The 17,502-nt window shown below is 39.0% G+C and overlaps 1 protein-coding gene across 1 annotated transcript in view; it reads right to left on the bottom strand.

Annotated features, from left to right (window-relative positions):
• Window positions 1-554: 554 nt before the first annotated feature.
• The window catches only part of APP (amyloid beta (A4) precursor protein), a gene marked incomplete at both ends in the record, with an annotated part of 62,902 nt that continues 45,954 nt past the window's right edge, over window positions 555-17,502 (bottom strand). Inside the window, 3 exons of the mRNA XM_009573865.1 lie at window positions 555-701; window positions 3,834-3,934; window positions 14,454-14,507. Coding sequence (XP_009572160.1) covers window positions 555-701; window positions 3,834-3,934; window positions 14,454-14,507 — 302 coding nt within the window. The remainder of the gene's footprint in view (window positions 702-3,833; window positions 3,935-14,453; window positions 14,508-17,502) is intronic.

The following is a 17,502-nucleotide window of genomic DNA, read 5'->3' as shown; positions in this document are numbered from 1 at the left end:
AGATTGGGAAGAGACGAGGGTTTTCATCTTGAAAATCCCATATAAGAGTCTCATATATTATTTGTTTCTCAAATCTGTGAGTTTCAGACTAGCCATAAATCAAAAGCTGTTGGTGGCAAAAAGTAATAAAGTATCTGTATACGGAAAATCCTTGTAGTGTACAGCACAATCCACTGAAGACCTGCCTCAAATGTTTATTTGCAAGCTAAATAAAAAAATCTGTGTGTGTGAATTCCCAAGAACAGTAAAACCAGATTTTTCCTCTTTTGCAGTATCTGCTCATCGGCTGTTAAATTTCCTATAAAATGAACTTTCATATTATGAGGTGGTCTGGGATAGTTCCTGAAGAGGTTTTTGTGGTTTTACATGCAACTTAACATGGTTTATATTGTGTCTGCATTTACAAAATAAGGCAATTTGATTCCACTCTGCTAGATGCAACCACTCCGACACCGAACATCAGGCTAGCCAAAAACATGGTTTCTTCGTTTGTAAATGTATTTATAGAGCAGTTGTACATGTGACACCAGTTGTGCTTGGTAGTCTTTTCTTACCTCTACAACCCCGTGATGAATAGATGTGTACTGCTTCTTCTTCAGCATCACCAAAGTAATGACAATCACTGTTGCTATGACAACACCTCCCACCATTAGTCCAATGATGGCACCTTTATTTGAACCCACATCTTCAGCAAAGAACACCTACAAAAGAAAAATAAAGGAAAGTGGCTAACAAAAAGCTCACTGAATATCTGGCTAACCTGTCCAGCTGCCACAGCAATATAAAGCCTATTGAAGTATCAGTAATTAAACACCACTACAAGTCATCCTAGTTATTCAAAACTGGATCACTGTACCATAAAGCTCTCATAGTTGGAGAAGAGCAATTTGGGAAATCTGTATTGCCTGTGGTGTAGCAGTGCTGTGGCTAAGGGGAAGACTAATTTCCATGTTTCTCCTTCACACAGGTCTTAGATAGCTGCTGCTTTTTTTTCTTGGGTAAGCGAGTCAAGCTAATTGCAAAATGACTGATAAGCTTGTAGAGGAGTAACGAGGAGCATATACATTTCTTTATTTTTAGAATGGTAATACTGAAAGTGTTCATAAATCTACATCTGTGTGGCTTGTTCAGACTACAATGCATTTCTTTGATAAAAGAGTAGTGAAGACCTGTAGGACAATAGTGAAACTTGCACACAACCAGTTGGGAGAAAATTCTCGCACCAAAGAGACAAGAGTCCAACAAAAACAAGCATGCTGATTTAAGTGACCACCAAAGGATGCTTCAAGATTTTGCAGAGTAAAGGAAGAATGAGCTATACCTGGATGATGCCGATACTCATATGAGACCTAGACAACGTAACAGTTGTGTGAAAAGCAGAGAAGATCCACTTGAATTATATGTACTGATAAGGCAAAACAGTGGACAGCAAGATGCTTTACTATGCATTTAATAAGATTGGCTTTTAGCAACAGGAGCAGGTATGAAAAGTGGGTGATTGTTTTCACTGTCCTGTTTTGTATTCAAGAAATATACCAGATTATTTTACATCTATGCATATTTTACAAACTTTTTGTCTGCTTGTCAATAGCGGGCTTTTATTATTATTATTTTTAACCAAAATGGGCAAAAAGGATTAGAGAATAAATTACATTCACAGAATTGTAAGACTGCCTCGCTCTGAAAAACTAAATACTTTGACAAGTATTTAACAAAAATGCAGAGGGAAGCAGGAAACCAGCTGAGAATTATAATGAGCTGTGTAACATTTGCACTCTTTAAGAAACACAATGTTCCTCAGAGAGGTATTAAAGCATGCAGTATAAATATTTATATTGTTCCTAGTCATAAGCAAGAAATGTGTTTAAACAAAGTTAAGAATTCACTAGAAAATACACACAATGGACAGTGTTGGCATAAGCTGATGTGAAGTTAATAATTTCTTCTGTCAATTTTACCTGCCCAGGACTGAAATTCTGTTGCCATACTATTTCGCAGCACTGTGAAATGCCCCAGCTAATATACATGTGCAACAGAGGAAGGCCTTAAGCACTCTGAGCCATGAAAATCAACTTAATGTACAGTTAAAATGTGAACACTCATAAAGAAGAAAATAACTGCAATTTCAGGTCAATTCGGAAGTTTGCGCGTAAAATACAATGCGCAGTTGAATTCAAAGCAATATCCTAAGGAGACTGTTTCAGTAAATCCTAGCAGGGCACAGAAGAAGAAAAACACAGACGAAAGTATTTTCTTCTTACTGCTTTTGAATTAAAGCTAACGGAGAAGGGCATCGGCGAGGATATGGCATGCGGTAAACAAGCAATGCCCTGTAAGGCATCAGTCCAGTACTTTCTCAGCAATACTGGTCTCCTTGCTCAGTCTCAATTGAAAAGATAACCTAGAGGACAGCTTACTAATTTTTAAATAACGGTTGTACTTATCAGTAAGAAGTATGGCATAAAATGCTTTAAAAAGCTGGAAAGGTCCCATTTTAAGCATGACAGAGATTACCCAAGTGCAGGGATTGCAATGCAAGTCCTATCAGCCATCACGATAAGGGTAGTTTGCACCAAACTACTTGGGATGGTATGAAACCACTTCAACATTAAAGGCTGCTGCTGGGAAGTGCACGTGACACAGGATCAATAACTACCGTGTCTAAAACACGTTCCTGCAAGTTCCTTCCCTTCAGTAAACTCGCATGGGTTTACTCCATCAGGATATTTAACCCATCTGAGCTAAGCATGTCAGAATTTCCCAAATTAGTGCTAATGCATTTTGGATTAGCTCGTCAAACTGGGAATTCTCAGTTCTTGGCATCAAAGAGATGGCAGAATATCTTTTCACATGGTGATTACCTAGTTCAAATGCAAATTTGAGTTCCATGTTAATTTTAATTTTCAGCACTACTTAGCTTTAAGAATATATTAAGAAAAAAAGCTTTCAAGTTTAATATCAGGATATTGAAAGTCACAGAACTGAAATCTCATCATGTAATATACCTTCACAAAAGAGGAAGCAGAAAAGGTTTATAGTCAACACTGCTGTATGGGTTCTTTATTACTTATTAAGGGACTGAAAAAAGCTTTTAGAAGATGCTTCGTTCTTTCTTACATTGCTTTTGGTTGTTATTTTTGTGTTCATAAGAAGCACAGTTCAAATGGGGAACAGTATTTTGCTCCTACCTGCCCTTCACCTGTTAATAATTTAATATACCTTAAGGAACAAAACACACAGATACAGCCAAGTACAAATTAAAATTAAGGCCAGTGGAGAACCTCCTCTTATCCCAAGCAGGCAATCTTGTGAAAGGTTATGCTCCATGGAGTTCAGCCTCCTTCATGTACCACCACCATCTGTTTTGACAGAAAAGGAATCTATTCCTGAAACGGTGTCACTCTATTTCTTGCTGCACCATGCTGAGTGTCTCCATCAAACATTTTTTTTCTTCTTTTTTAAACTTACTTATCATTTTCTTTCCTCTGTATCCCTTCTCTTTAAAAGTTATGTGACCATGACAGATGGATTGTGAGACAAGTATTGCCCATATGACCACATCCAGTCACGTGGCACTGCAAGGGCAGGAGCTGTCAGAATTTCCTCTCATGTGAGACTTGACGGCTTTCCATCCTCTCTGCTGAAATTATTCCAGGTTTACTCTCATTTAAGAGAGAACCAGAAAAATCATAATCTCTTCACATGAAAACTTTTTATTGGCACTTTCAGCATCCACATCACTCAGGGGAAACATGGCCATAGCTGACCCACTAGTTCAAGATTGAATCAGCAACAAAAAATGCACGTGTGGAAAGCACTGTTTGTTCACTCACCAGCTTTTGATGATGAACTTCATATCCTGAGTCATGCCGGAACTCCGCATCCATCTTCACTTCGGATATCTCTTCTGTTTTAACATTGGTCAACCCGGAACCTGCATTGCACCGCAACGACAATTCATTAAAGTCATCGACTCAATTATGCTCTGCTTACCTCCACTATTACAAGAGCAGAAGGCAATGGTATCATTCACGCGGAGGAGGTGTGATGCAACGTGAAAGGGAACTGGGAGGAAAGTGAGGTACATTTGATGTTTCAGTCCCACTGAGGTGACACAGAATGAGCTGGTAAAATTTCTCCTCTGTTAAACGTTCCTTAATCCACTGCAGCTATGTCGGTTCAAGCATCAAAGGCTTTCAGCATGAAACACCTCAAGAATTAAGCTGCGAGGGACCAACATCGGTCTCCTGAATTGACTCACAGGATGCAGACAGATCTGCTCTGACAGCCTCTTTAGCAATGTCAAGAAAATTTGGTGTTTAGGCCGAATCTTCCTCCTCCCTAAGCTCAGGCTGCTGTGAGGAAAAAACACATACCCATGGTGTGAGGTGGGGAACCCCAGATATTACATTTTCTTGCTTCCTGTGAGGTTGTACCTTTTACACAAACATGCACAAATAAGAGTTATTAAAGTGTTCGTAAAGTTTACACACTTATTTGTTTTCATATTTCAGACTGCTCAGAATTACAACGATTCAAATCTTGACTTCTGCCTGAGAGATTAGCAACATACAGTAAAAGCAAGTAAGCAAAACTTGCAGCAATTTTAATTGTAGATATTTTGCAGTCCTGTTCTCCCCTTATGGGTGCGTAGGGTAGATACTGCACTTGTCTAACTGGAAAGGCGGCCAGGATTTCCTCCTGGAAAATAGCCTCAGGAGAATGAGCCAGACTTACAACAGCTGAGCAGTGCATGCTATATATGTATCTATGAAATGTTTTGTCCTGAAAAGCTGTCTCTGGCTTATAGAGAACATATGGGTATTCATGTAGCTGGTTATTTTCCTTCTCAGTACCAACTGACTGACGTTTATATTTCTTGGAGGTACAAACACTGCAGAAGCATGGTGTTTATGAGCAGTTATTTCCTCACCCTATCTAATGCAATAAGAACAAACTGGTTCATATTCCTTGTCTATATTTATTTTAACATTTTATCACTCCAACTCCTCTCCCAAGCCTTCATCCTGATTCTTAGTATTTTGGGCTGACTTTAAGCTCTGATGCAGAGGAAGAACCTCTCCAAAAATTCTCAACACTACTGACTGCTCTTGTGCTCCACCATCTCTCAGGACTCTCAATAAATTCTTGGACTTCCATGTGCCAATGAGCTCCACAGTCTACAGTAGCACTCAATGCAAGAATTATTGCCCTTTTATTGCCTTTGAATGTGCAATTTCTTTTTTCATTAAATGCTGATTTATTTTTGCATTATGAGTCAGCAAGAACAGACCTTCCCAAGAACTTCTCTGGACTGTACAGACAATCCCATTCTAAGGTTCTGATCTTTCTTTTTACAGTAAACCATGCAAAGGAGAGAACAAGAATCCTCTTCACGCAGTGAAGTATTTATGGTTATTTTCTTGAACAGTCTGACTGCCCCATAAATTCTACCTTAGTGTCTTTTTTTCAAGGAATAAAGCACTTAAAGATCTCAAATTTCTTTATTTAGCATCTTTTTTGATGCCACATTACAGTACTGACAGGAGTATATTATGACATTCTATACGAGAGACTGTTTCTATACGCAAGAACCGTAAGGTGCTTAAGGAACTGCAGTTTGAAAACAAACCATGATGTTTTGTCAACGAATGCAGGAGGAAACGGAGATGAAGGAAATAAAACCCACATGGTACCTGAAAAGAGGTTTAACTTTTTATCTTTGAAGCAGCTGTGGTTAGTTTTCCAAACTAAAATAACAATACAATTTACTCTCCTTTGCGCATGATCTCAAAATAGCCCCTACACCTGCATCAATGGGAAGCAAAGAAAATCAGAACATGTATCTGGCTGCACAGAGGCTTGCCTTTTCAAACCCCCTGCCTTTTTGTTTTTAGGATTAAAAGGGGATGGGGGAAAAATCAACAGCGGAATAGCAGAGCTTCACATAGATTAAATAGCTGAGGGGGAAAGGACTTTCCCAGGACTTGATTCACTGCCCCAGCTGTAGCGGCTGAAGAGGCGGCAGGCTCCCAGCTGCTGAGCACTGTCCACAGCCACACTTGCTGCCCCTTAGACACACTGGCAAAAGCACCACGTGAAAACTTCCCCAAGGAAAGGGACTGGGAACTCTACTCCTACAGCTGGCAAATTCACTGGAGCTATAAATATTGATTAGAACATATCCATACATATATGAGATACATCCGTGAAGAATCAACTTGTCATTTGTTGAGGGAAATCCTGCCTCCCAAACTTCTTAGAGGTCACTGGAAGAGTTAGGATGCACATGGGAAACAGTGATTCAGCTTGGAGTGAATCTGGATTTCCAAAAAGCCTTTGAGAAGGTCCCCGATCAAAGCTCTGGCAGAAGCTAAGATGGCAAGGATTAAGAGGGGAAGTCCTACATGACTTTCCATAATTGATTAAAAGATAGGAAATGAAGTGTAAATACACAGCCATTTTTCACAATGGAGGAAGGTTACCAGCAGGGTCCCACAAGGATCTGTGCTGTGCTGTTTGTAAAGTGATCTGGATAAGGGAGTGGACAGTGACGTGACAAAGTTTACTGACAAAATATAAAAGAAAAAAAGAGGATAGTCAAAGTAAAACCAGCTGCAAAGAACTGCAGAAGGATATTACAAATTCTGAGTGCACAATAAAAGGGAAATGGTATTCAATGTTGATATAATGTAAAGTGGTGCTGACAGGGACACACAGCCCTAACTATACATACACAACAATAGGCTCTAAATTAGCTCTGTTCCACCCAGGACAGAGACCTTGCAGTCACTGCGGATAACTCTCTGTGGGCAGTTGGCTCAGTAGCAGTCAAAAAGGCAAAGAGAAAGCTAGGAGTAATTATGAAGGAATAGAGAAAACAGAAAACATCGTTACATTGCTGTATAAATGATGCATCCTCATTTTAAATCTGGCTATCCGTTCTGGTCATTCCACCTCAAACGAAGGCAGAAGCTAGACTAGAAAAGATACAAAGCAGGGAGAGACAGACGATAACTGGTATGGAATGGTTTCTGTACAAGAAGGACTAGACAAATTGGCAATCTTCAGACTGGAAGAGACAACCAAGGGGGAACACTACGGAGGTTTATACGACTGTGAATGACAAGGAGAAAGTCTACAGGAAACGGTTATTCATTATTTCTCCTAAGAAAGTACAGGACACCAACATGGCTAGGACACAGCAGATTAAAAGCTAACTCAAGAAAGCGTATATTGGCACAATGCAAAATTGGACTGTGGAACTCATTGGCACAAATCATAAGGATGTTCAAAATACAAATGAACAAATGCAAAGAAGAAAGGTTCATCCAGGGTTGCTAAACACAACGGTGAAAATACAATTTTCAGTCCTGGAAGTCTATCAAATGCTGGCTGCCAAAAGCTCAGTGGATGTGCCAGGAGTAAAAGGCAGAGGTGAAGCCTGCAAGTTATCCTGTCTGCACCACTGCTAGAGGCAGGATAATGGGCTTGGGTACTTCTGCTCTTGGGCTCTGACCACTTTTAGTGAAAACAAGCTACGATAGCTTAGACTGTGGGTCTTTGTTAGCTTTAGTTAAATAGAGCCAAATGCCACAGGCAGGAGTTACAGCAGCATTTCAGGGGGCAGAACAGGTCAGGAGCCTTCACATCAATGAGTGATAGAGGGTGATAAGCTCACCAGTAGTCTCAGCTGCTGGAAAAACGCAGGCTCAGGCTTCCCTAAAGCCACATTTCTTTGAGGGTTCCCTTCCCTCCTCCCATTCCCATCAAACAGTAGCACAAGAGCTGTACTTCCAGCATGCAGCAAGTTAAACAATCTTTTGCCTTGAGATTGGGCAGAAATTTTTTGCTTTGGGGCATATGACCAAGCTCTGGTGGTCAACTTGGCCTTATTCACCAATCCACAAAAATGCCATGGAATCTGAACACAAAGTAGGACCTGATATTAGGAAGTTAATGACGTTATCGACTTACTAAAACTTGTCTTTGGCAGCTAGCACAGGAAAAAGGTCAGAAATAGAAAAATCTTCAGTTGCACTAACAAACCTGATAGCAATTTTTTCCTTCCTCTTATCTGCCTTAGAAGTGAGGAAAAAGACTTTTAAAAGTACGACTAGGGTAAACTGGTGGTCTTCTGCAAATAATTGATTACACAGTAAGAGAAGCATGACTCTGCACTGAAATCAATTAAATACCTGGCATGAGACAAAAATATGTATGGGGTTATATATGCCTTTCCACCATGTTACATTATAGAATTTAGACTTTCTATTTAACAGACTTCTCTTTCTTTCCAGTTCATTCACTTTCCTGTCCTGGTGACTACATATTTAGACTTATGTGCTAAAATTAAAGATTTATTTTTCAAAGGCAGTAACTGAAGAAGGAAAATCTTAAGGGTCTTTCTAGAACTTTTATCAAAGGTGTGTGAATCAGGTAAGATGCAAACAGCTAAGGGCTGCCTAACACCACTCTACTCTTGCATTGAAGACAAGCATACGAAGAAAAGTTAACTATAGGACAAGAACTTTAATTCTGACACAAAATGATGTTTTTTCACTACCGTGTCTAAAATACACAACCCAAACACAAAAGCCAATGTAAAAGAAGAAAAGTGAGAGCAACAGCCTCACTGCAAATTCACAAATAATGATAATTATTGGTGCTTTTTCTTCTGAATTACATACTATCTTTAGGGAGTTGCATTCCTAATTACTTCAATTAAAAAATGCTACAATTCAGCTGGTAAATATATTAACTTGTAACTCCTCAGAAAAACTGACAAAACTATTTAGCCATCAAAAACATGGGCTTAAAAGCATCTAGTAAAATCCAACAAAATGAGCTATCTATGATGGACTTTTAATTATATTGCTGTTAATTAGCAATGTTAACTACTTTTTTACATACATGTGTACACATGCACGCATGTGCACACACATATCCAAACATCAAAAAGAGCAGTGTATGCAAACCTTACTGTTCCTTGCCCTTAAAGGAAAAAAAAAAAAAAAACAAAAAAATCATATGGAGTTAAAAACTACTCATATGAAATAAAAACCAAGTAGCTGCTTTGGGGAACACTTTATTCTCACACAGATGAGCTTTTCTGTTTATATTTTTCTGTGTAAATATATATTTAGGCTTTAAGAAGGGTAAGAAAAAGAGGATACAATGAATTCCACTAAGGACGCAATTAGGTGTACATTATCTACTACATTGCTTGTAATTGCTTCATCTTCCAGTTAAATAACAGCCTAGCAAGATTTTGTGATTTTGGATCTGAAACAGTATTAGCTGTGCCTGTGGTCTTCCAGTTACTTTTAGAGTTAAAAATTAAACCTCCAAGTGAAGCACAGTTGAAACTACCAGACCTGGGTGGTCTCTACAGAGAGAAAACCAAAAGTAGCACGTTTAAGCAACAGATGTAATGACTGCATTCAGGAAAACATTTAACTCCATGTCCATGAACTGTATTTGAGTAATGGCAAGAACAAGAAAAAAAATTGTTGAATCAAGGCCTGTTACAAGTAAACAGCTGTAGTAAACAGCTTTATCTGGGTAAAGCTTCATCTAAAATAAAAAGGGCAGATGGAACGGAATGCAGTGTTTGAACAATTAGCCGGGTGGACAGCTGCATGTTCTCACTAGAAGTTCAACTATTACTTCCATATGACTCTATGACTTCGTGCAGGTCATTTCATTTTGAAATGAAAGAAGAAGAATGAAGATTGTATACTCACTTATAAAGATTAAAATGAAGATTATATACTCAGTTTTGTAAGGACAACTCAAATATCTTTGAGGAGTAAGTACTTTTAAGACTGCATGGAACTAGAACTTTCTGGTCTTTCCGTGGAAGATAGTAAATTGGTGGTTCACTTTTACTTCATGGATGACTACAGCGCTCTCAAATTGGAGAAAGCAAAAAACAAGTGCAAAAAAGAATGTTATCTTTTTGAAAAAAGAATCTAATTGGAACTTAGTATGAAATAATTTTTTCTCAGAATATCAGAGATTATTTTACATGTGTGTAAAAATGAATAATCAAAACAAATAGAATTTGGTAATCTTTCTGGCATTTCAATGCCGATGCTGTGCATATGCACATATAATTGCATTCACAGTTAATAACTATCTGATTTATAAACCAAAACAAAACAATCTAATGGAAAAAAATCCATTAATGATTTTTATTTGGTAGCTGCAGACAGCTGGTTTAAGACAACTGTATTGAACTAACATCACTAAGACAGGAAAAAAACCCCTGGCAATTTCTGGCAAGAAAATCATAAATAATTCACTAAGCTGCTCTATGCCCTCACCTCATACAAATTGCCGCATACGTGCTAATGATTCTGCAGAACAGCCATTAGACTTACAGAGCCTCTGCAACCATGTATAAAAAAAATCCCTCCGCTTTCTATATAATGTAATAAAGATGGACATGTCATGATTTATCAGCGGAAGGGCCAGAGACACGGAAGCAGCTTCATGTGCAACGTCTTCTCAAAATTATTGACTGTTTGCAAAAACAATCAACCGACAAATAGTTGGAGACTGCAAAAAAAACCCAACCCCAAACTATACTACGTGGAAGAAAATAACACTGTTAATATCATAAAATCCTTGCATTGTGAATTACGGGCATCCTGTGAGTGATACAATTACAGCTGTTAGTGGTATAATTACAGTTGCAACTGTGCAACAGATGAGAATATGATCTACCCTGAACAGAGCACTGATTATTTATCACCCTGAATTTCACAAAATCTGCTGATACCAAGGCAACATCCATTCTGATGGCAGGTTTTCTAATCTTCACTCAATTTCCATAGATCAGACCTGCTGAATTAACATGAGTAAAAAAGAGCTTGCTTAGGAGTATCTAAAGATATTTTTATAGGTATCTTCATGTGTGTATATGTCTGTCCCTCTCTATACACACAAACAAACACAGAGAAGAAAGTTACTAATAAACACATACCCAAAATTCAGCTGCAAGAAATTAAATGTTCATCATGAAAAAGTGACCTCTGGGGCACAGGCGAGAAGGAAACACTTGAAAAAGCTGTTACAGTGAGGCTATCAAGTAAACAGAGGTATTCTTTCTATTTGAAGCTCTTCCTATGGAAGTTACCAGGCTGGATTGAAGCCTTCTAACGTCTCCCTGCATGAAGCAATTTATAAGTAGCAAGAAACATGTGATAATCTCTTATCATTTTGTGCTGTATTAAGAAATAGCTCACTGATGACTGCTTAGTACATCTAGATATTTTCCTTCCCTTTGACCTTTTATTATCTCTGTTTACTTCCTTTTCAGGAAAGAGACGACAAGAAATGGATTTAGGCATAATTCTTACTTTTGTTCCTCCATTTGTGAATTAAAAAGGGGAAGGACAGTGTGTGGAAGCACTAGGCTCCTTTTCAAATATCAGCGTGAATCACACAGCTGTTGTATCTCTACTAGGAAATGGGGGTTCCCCCTACATTACTCCCCTCCTGGGACTGACGTAAATCAGATTAAAATTCAAGCTTCAACCGCTGACAGCCAAGGTGGAGTGCAACAGAGGTAGGGATTTGGACAACTGGCTTATATTTTAGTAAATGCTTTAAACTTGGCCCTTACTGAAAAGCTTTTCTGCTCTATGGATTGGACAACTCTTCACATTTCCTGACTTCACTCATAGACTTTATTTTTTGAAAAAGCGAGAACGATGTGGTGAAGTTACAAGATTCTAGTTATCACAAATACTACTAACAACTAAGTACTTGCTCTTCTTTTCTGTACTGTGACCAAATTACCTCTCTTGTGGGAAAGGGACAAAGATCATCTGCGTGATTTTGATCTACTTTTAAGAAAAACATAGCGATCATTGTAAGAATGTTGTGTGGGGGAAAAGTGGTAACAAGAAAATGGAAAAGAGAAAAAAGGGCATGTATTTGTATGTTTGTCTTCGTCCTTTCAGAGCTGATTTTCTTCAAGGATTTTGAACACCTACAAAACATTCACTTGTTCTTATTCCCAGGCTTGGCCTGTTGCATGTTGACATGACACCTGTATTTTCACCCTGAAGAAGCAGGTCACCACCTTGTTCACTTGAGCAAAACAAGTAGAAGCACAAACTGGAAAGTCAGGACTATGAAAAGGGCAAACTTTTCAGGAAACCAAATCTGGGCAATTAAAACAAAACAAAATGTTACAAGCAGCTGCACATATTACTCTGCCTCCAGGTCCCCTGTTAAAACTTTTTCATTCTAGAAGAACATCCTCGTTTTTCAGATTTTTTTTCGCATAAAGATAGCCTCAAACTGTAAAAAACGACTATCCCAGAAGGATAGTGACTGCAAAAAAAAGTAACTCTCTTCCTTTTTTAACCTCTAACATAGAAATTTTATTTATAATTAGCAAGTAAAACAATTTTAAAGCACACATTTTTAAACCATCAGAATTCCTTTCGTATTTCACAGTTTAATTAAGCATTCATTTGCTTTCCTCCATTCCTAGTTTATGAAGCTACTCAGACTGGTATCAGTCTTTTGTTAAATTGAAATTTTATCACAGATAAATTGTTTTTAAAAGATGATGAAAAATCAGGTGGACATTTATTGCCAGAATTTGTATCAGTAAGGACAAAGTTGCGGAAGTCTGGACCTGGTGATTAAAGACATACGGAACTTAAGGTCTACCAGGAATGGTGAAGTGAATACATTTTGCTTACTGTTATGATACGTTTAGCACTACCATAAAGGGGCAAAATCCCTATTTCACATGCACACGTAAGATACTTTATGCTGTGAAATTTGGAATGCAGGCACAGCAGTGAGAGACTTCAATCTCTCCAGGGAAGCAACCATCCCTCTGCACAGAACGCGGCATGTGTCCTTGCCAGGCTGGAGGGGTTCACTCTCTGTGCCAAAAGCGGAGCATGGGCCTTTGCAGCACTTAAACTCTGCGCAAAAAGGGACGATGGTGGCACAGGCCTCTGCAGAGTACTACTTTTGCACTTCAGCAGAAAATTGAGGAAATATCCCATGTGATTTTCATAGTGCAGAAGTTACTATAACTGCTGGAAATTTCAAGCCATAATGGCCACATACTGAAATTTTTTTTACCTCTCCTTAGTCTGTTATACACATTCACAAAGATCAGTCATGACCTGTGCTAGCCATACTTTTAGTACTATTTGTATCACCCCAACCAACAAAGCACTCTGATACAGTGGACTAAAACACATCATTTCACTCTGAAACTAGAGTGCAGCAGTGTGAGAAAATCCTTTCTCTAGAGAAGGGACACCAAAGATTTCTGTCACATGTGTGTATGTGTCGGGGAATAGAAGGGAGGAAGGAATAATCTTTAGTAATAAATATGGGCCTCATAACAGGAGATTTTTCAAAACGACTGAAATTAAGATAGTTAACATTCACAAGCTTTAGTATTACAAGAAAATTGCTAGATTGAACTAACACTACAAAATTCGGAATAAACACATTCATGTTTCATTTGTGATGATATTTCTACTGCTCTTGGGCAAGAAATCTAATCCAGAAGTGAGAGATAACCCAGTATTGGTGACACTGGAATAATTCTGACCCTAAAATATACTGATCTAATCTCACTACATGTTGGAGAGTAACCACTTCTGAAATAAAAGGCTGTTTGCTCTCAATGGAATCAGCCATTTCTAGATAATCCTAAACAAAAACAAGGAGGGGAAAACAACCTAAAAAGGAAGAAAAGTTAGTATGAAAAGCAATCTTTTACTTTTGAAAATTCAATTTGTCCCATTTAACTTTTCCAAACATTTGCAGCCTGACTCAAGCTAGTCATCTGCTATTACTCTGAAATCAACAGGAAGACACAGGTACCTACAGAGGGCAAATAATCACCCCTCTCTATCCTAGAATGGAATGATTAGCTATATAGGAGTGTCCTCAGTGCATCCACAGGGAGAATATGTGTACCAATTTTTAGATATCTGGAGTTAGCCAAGATAAATATCACAGCAAAAAATCTTGATGTCCCCTGCAATTCTAAAATTGTACGTATGAGTTCTTTATTAGCCCCAATTTACAAGAAATTGTAGACTCTACATAGAGGATTTGACATTTCTATCATACATTCCCAAATTAAAAGTACTCTCTGCACTATGGGTACCGTGTCTACTGCCTCCTACACCTGCCAAAGCATTATTGCTGGAAGGGATGACAAATTGATATGAATATCAGTTCTGGATCTCTGGGTCGCACTCCCTCTGCAAGTACTCAGTCCAAACACCCTTGACACAGACTATGGGGGTTTGTGTGGGAACTCTTCCCTGGTTCATGGCATAGCATTACATTTTAAGAGAGGGTTATACCAAAGAAAAGGTGATCATTTCAGCTCAAGCAGACCACATGCATGCTGGGAAAACACAGGTTAGGTAAAAGCCATGCAAGTTATATACCTGGTCGTGTGGTGAGTCCTCTGTCTGCAGCTGGGCGGGCATCAACTGGCTCAACTGGGCATGTGCAGAAAAGAAACAAAAAAGCAAACAAAAAATAAACAAAATCCCCCAAAATGATAAAGTCAACTGCTCTTCCGTTGGGACAGTGCAGGAGAGACATACTGCATAAACAAAGTTACCAAAGCAACAGCTAGAAAAGATCTGCCTTCAGTTAAGTCTCTGTTTGGAGACAAAAGGAAGGGACAGGCACGACCTCCAAAGGAAAGCTTCACAGCTGATGTGTCAATTTTACATCATATTCTGGTTACTGCTTAAAGTGAGAAACCATCAAGATGAAAGAATTTCTGTCTATAGAGCAAAACTATATTCATTACATGCAACCAGTTGTCTGATCAGAATTGGCAGCAAGTACAGACATGATGAGTGAGTTCTTGCAGCCAGTCTTGATCAATGCTGACTTATAAACCCACTGAATCCTGACTCCTTTTTCCTTTCAATAGGGATTCTTTACAGCACTAGCTATAAGGTTTGAAAAAAATAAAGCACATTTTGAAAATACAATCAATACTTCATTCTGATATGCTCCGATTCGTAGACAGCAAATTTGTCTTCCAATTTTTGAAAGGGAAGCAAAGGAGAAACACCACTTTCTACCCAATTGTGTGTCATACACAGTTTTAAAACTCTTGTATTACTGTACTAAGGCTTTACCAGCTGAAACCTAAGGTTGGTGGAGCCCACTGGCATTAATAGAAAATAGGATGTGCAAAACTTTTAGAGCTCTTTGAGTCATTACCTACTACCTCGGTTAAGTCCAAACTGAACATATTGGAGAAGTTCATTAAAACATTCAGATTTTTTCCCCCCTCTTTTGCTCCAATACTGTTGCCTTCCTTATCTACCCAAGTGCCACTGTCAGAAAGAAATTAAATTCAGAAAAAAAAAATTTACGTTATAGCTTGGAATTCAGAATTTTTAAAATAAGGTATTCTCATTCATTTGAATTTCAGGATTCAAGTAGGAACTTTCTAACCAGCAGTAAGGGAGCCACAATAACATAGGAAACCTGACAAAAGTACAGTTTTCAATCATGAACTGCTCATCTTATTCAGCATCAGAAAATCACACTAGCCTGACAATACTGCTGACTTAAGCAAGGAGACTGCCCACCTTCTTAGGAAGTCTGTGTCACTTGCTTAGTGTTCCTGTGGGTTTGACAAACAACCTACCATGCTTGTGAGTGAGAGCCTACGTGGCACCCATGCCCTTTGTACACAGGTGATGACTGCGATAGCTCCTGCCTCCGGAAAAAAGCAGTAAGTCAGCTTTGTAGTAGACTAAAGTGCATCTGCACATCCGACTTGCTTGTGTTTCCAGAAGGGCAAAATTTTCACAGAGCTTGCTGGTCTGGTGCTGCAGAGTCAAGCCATCAAAGCACTTTCCTTCACAGCAGTTCAGAGTGGCACTAGCAGACCATGTAATTGCTTTCCTTACATAGCGCTGTACAAAAACCAATTTCCATCCTTAACTAAAAACTACACTTATGAGTATTTTACTATTTAAGCCTTCTGCTAGGTTTTCCAATATTGCTGGCACCAACCCTCAGGTAGGTCAGTGCAGTAATTTTCAGTAGAAAGGACTGAAGGAAAGAAACAACCAAGGACCAACATTACCCAAACTGCTCCTGCAGAACCCTCCTCTGTCGCCCTGGCCCCTGCCTTGTTCCTAGAAGGCTGAGGAGTTTTATTTCCTTCTTGCTCAGCACTCTGTAACCCGACATGCCCATAGCTATGGCGAACTGAAAGAGCAGGTTGTGGGTAGCAATAAAAATGGGAGTAGGTGAAGGGAGAAAAGGATGGAAGAAATTTCTGTTGTACAGTAGCATGGACCTGACCTCAGGGTAATGAAGTATTTTGTAGCGTTAGGTGAAAGTATTAATAATGAACAAGTCTTCTTGTCATCTATAGTTCTGGAAGCACTTCACAGGGGAAAAGGCAAACATTACTGGCACATTTCATAACTGACACAAAAGTGAAACGACCTGCTCAAGGTCACAAACCAGTTGCAGGGCACAAACTGGAGGCAAAAGCTCAGAGCCAAGGTGTCTTCCAAAGCAGATCGTGATTCCAGGCACCTAAGTGCAGCATGCCCCGGGCAGCACAACACAAAGAAAGGCTTGTTTCTGGAGAGCCCTGAGCTGCCACCTTTTGAATTTCAGTTGCATTTTAAAACCTGCTTGCTCTTGCCCCGGTATTGATGTATGCACAAACAGCGGTTAACTCTGAAAAATCTTGTCCGTGGGCTTCCTCATTGCCTGCCCCACTGGACCACACTGTCTCACAACAGTTGATATAGAGGGGAAAAGTTTACACCTATTACAGTATTTATCAATAATAAAAAAACTCTAAGATGTACTGTGAATTATTATAAAATGCATTCCATTTGATGCTCCAGAACCATATTTCTCTTGAACACACTTCTATGTGCACAGAAGTACACAGACTAAGACTGAAAATTTATTTTCCAAATAGCCTCACAAATCTAAATTGGTAGATATCTGCTTACGCTGACTATGCAGGCTTCATACACGGTACGCATCCCACCTTATATCCAATGCTAATACATCTCAGAAGAGCAAGAGAGAATGTGGGTTGCTTCTCTTTTCAAAAATAAAAGAAAGGTGAATCAAAAAGCTCAAAAGCTGGTACAAAGCAGCAGTGAGACGTGATGCTCACCTACCAGGAACAGTGTTGAAGGGAGTAACTGGCCAAGTCATAAGGATAACACAGTACATTCACAAAAATCTCACTTTAGATAAATACTTTGTCACTAAGGCTAACTGTAACTGCATGGTAAAATACAAAGGGTAAAACACTGAACCCAGTTAGTCACTGGCAAAATTCCCAGGGACCTTGGCAGTGTCAGAGCTTCACAGCTGTTGGGGTTTTGCCCCCAGCTCTGAAGGTGCGTTTTTCATTGTTAAAATACAATTTCCTGACAGTTTGGCGGTGCCTTCTGCAGTCTCCTTAGAGCGCATTTTTCGTTAACC

The sequence above is a fragment of the Fulmarus glacialis genome, unplaced genomic scaffold, assembly GCF_000690835.1.
Source record: "Fulmarus glacialis isolate BGI_N327 unplaced genomic scaffold, ASM69083v1 scaffold16033, whole genome shotgun sequence".
NCBI lineage: Eukaryota > Metazoa > Chordata > Aves > Procellariiformes > Procellariidae > Fulmarus > Fulmarus glacialis.
This window is presented reverse-complemented; position numbering and strand designations above follow the sequence as displayed.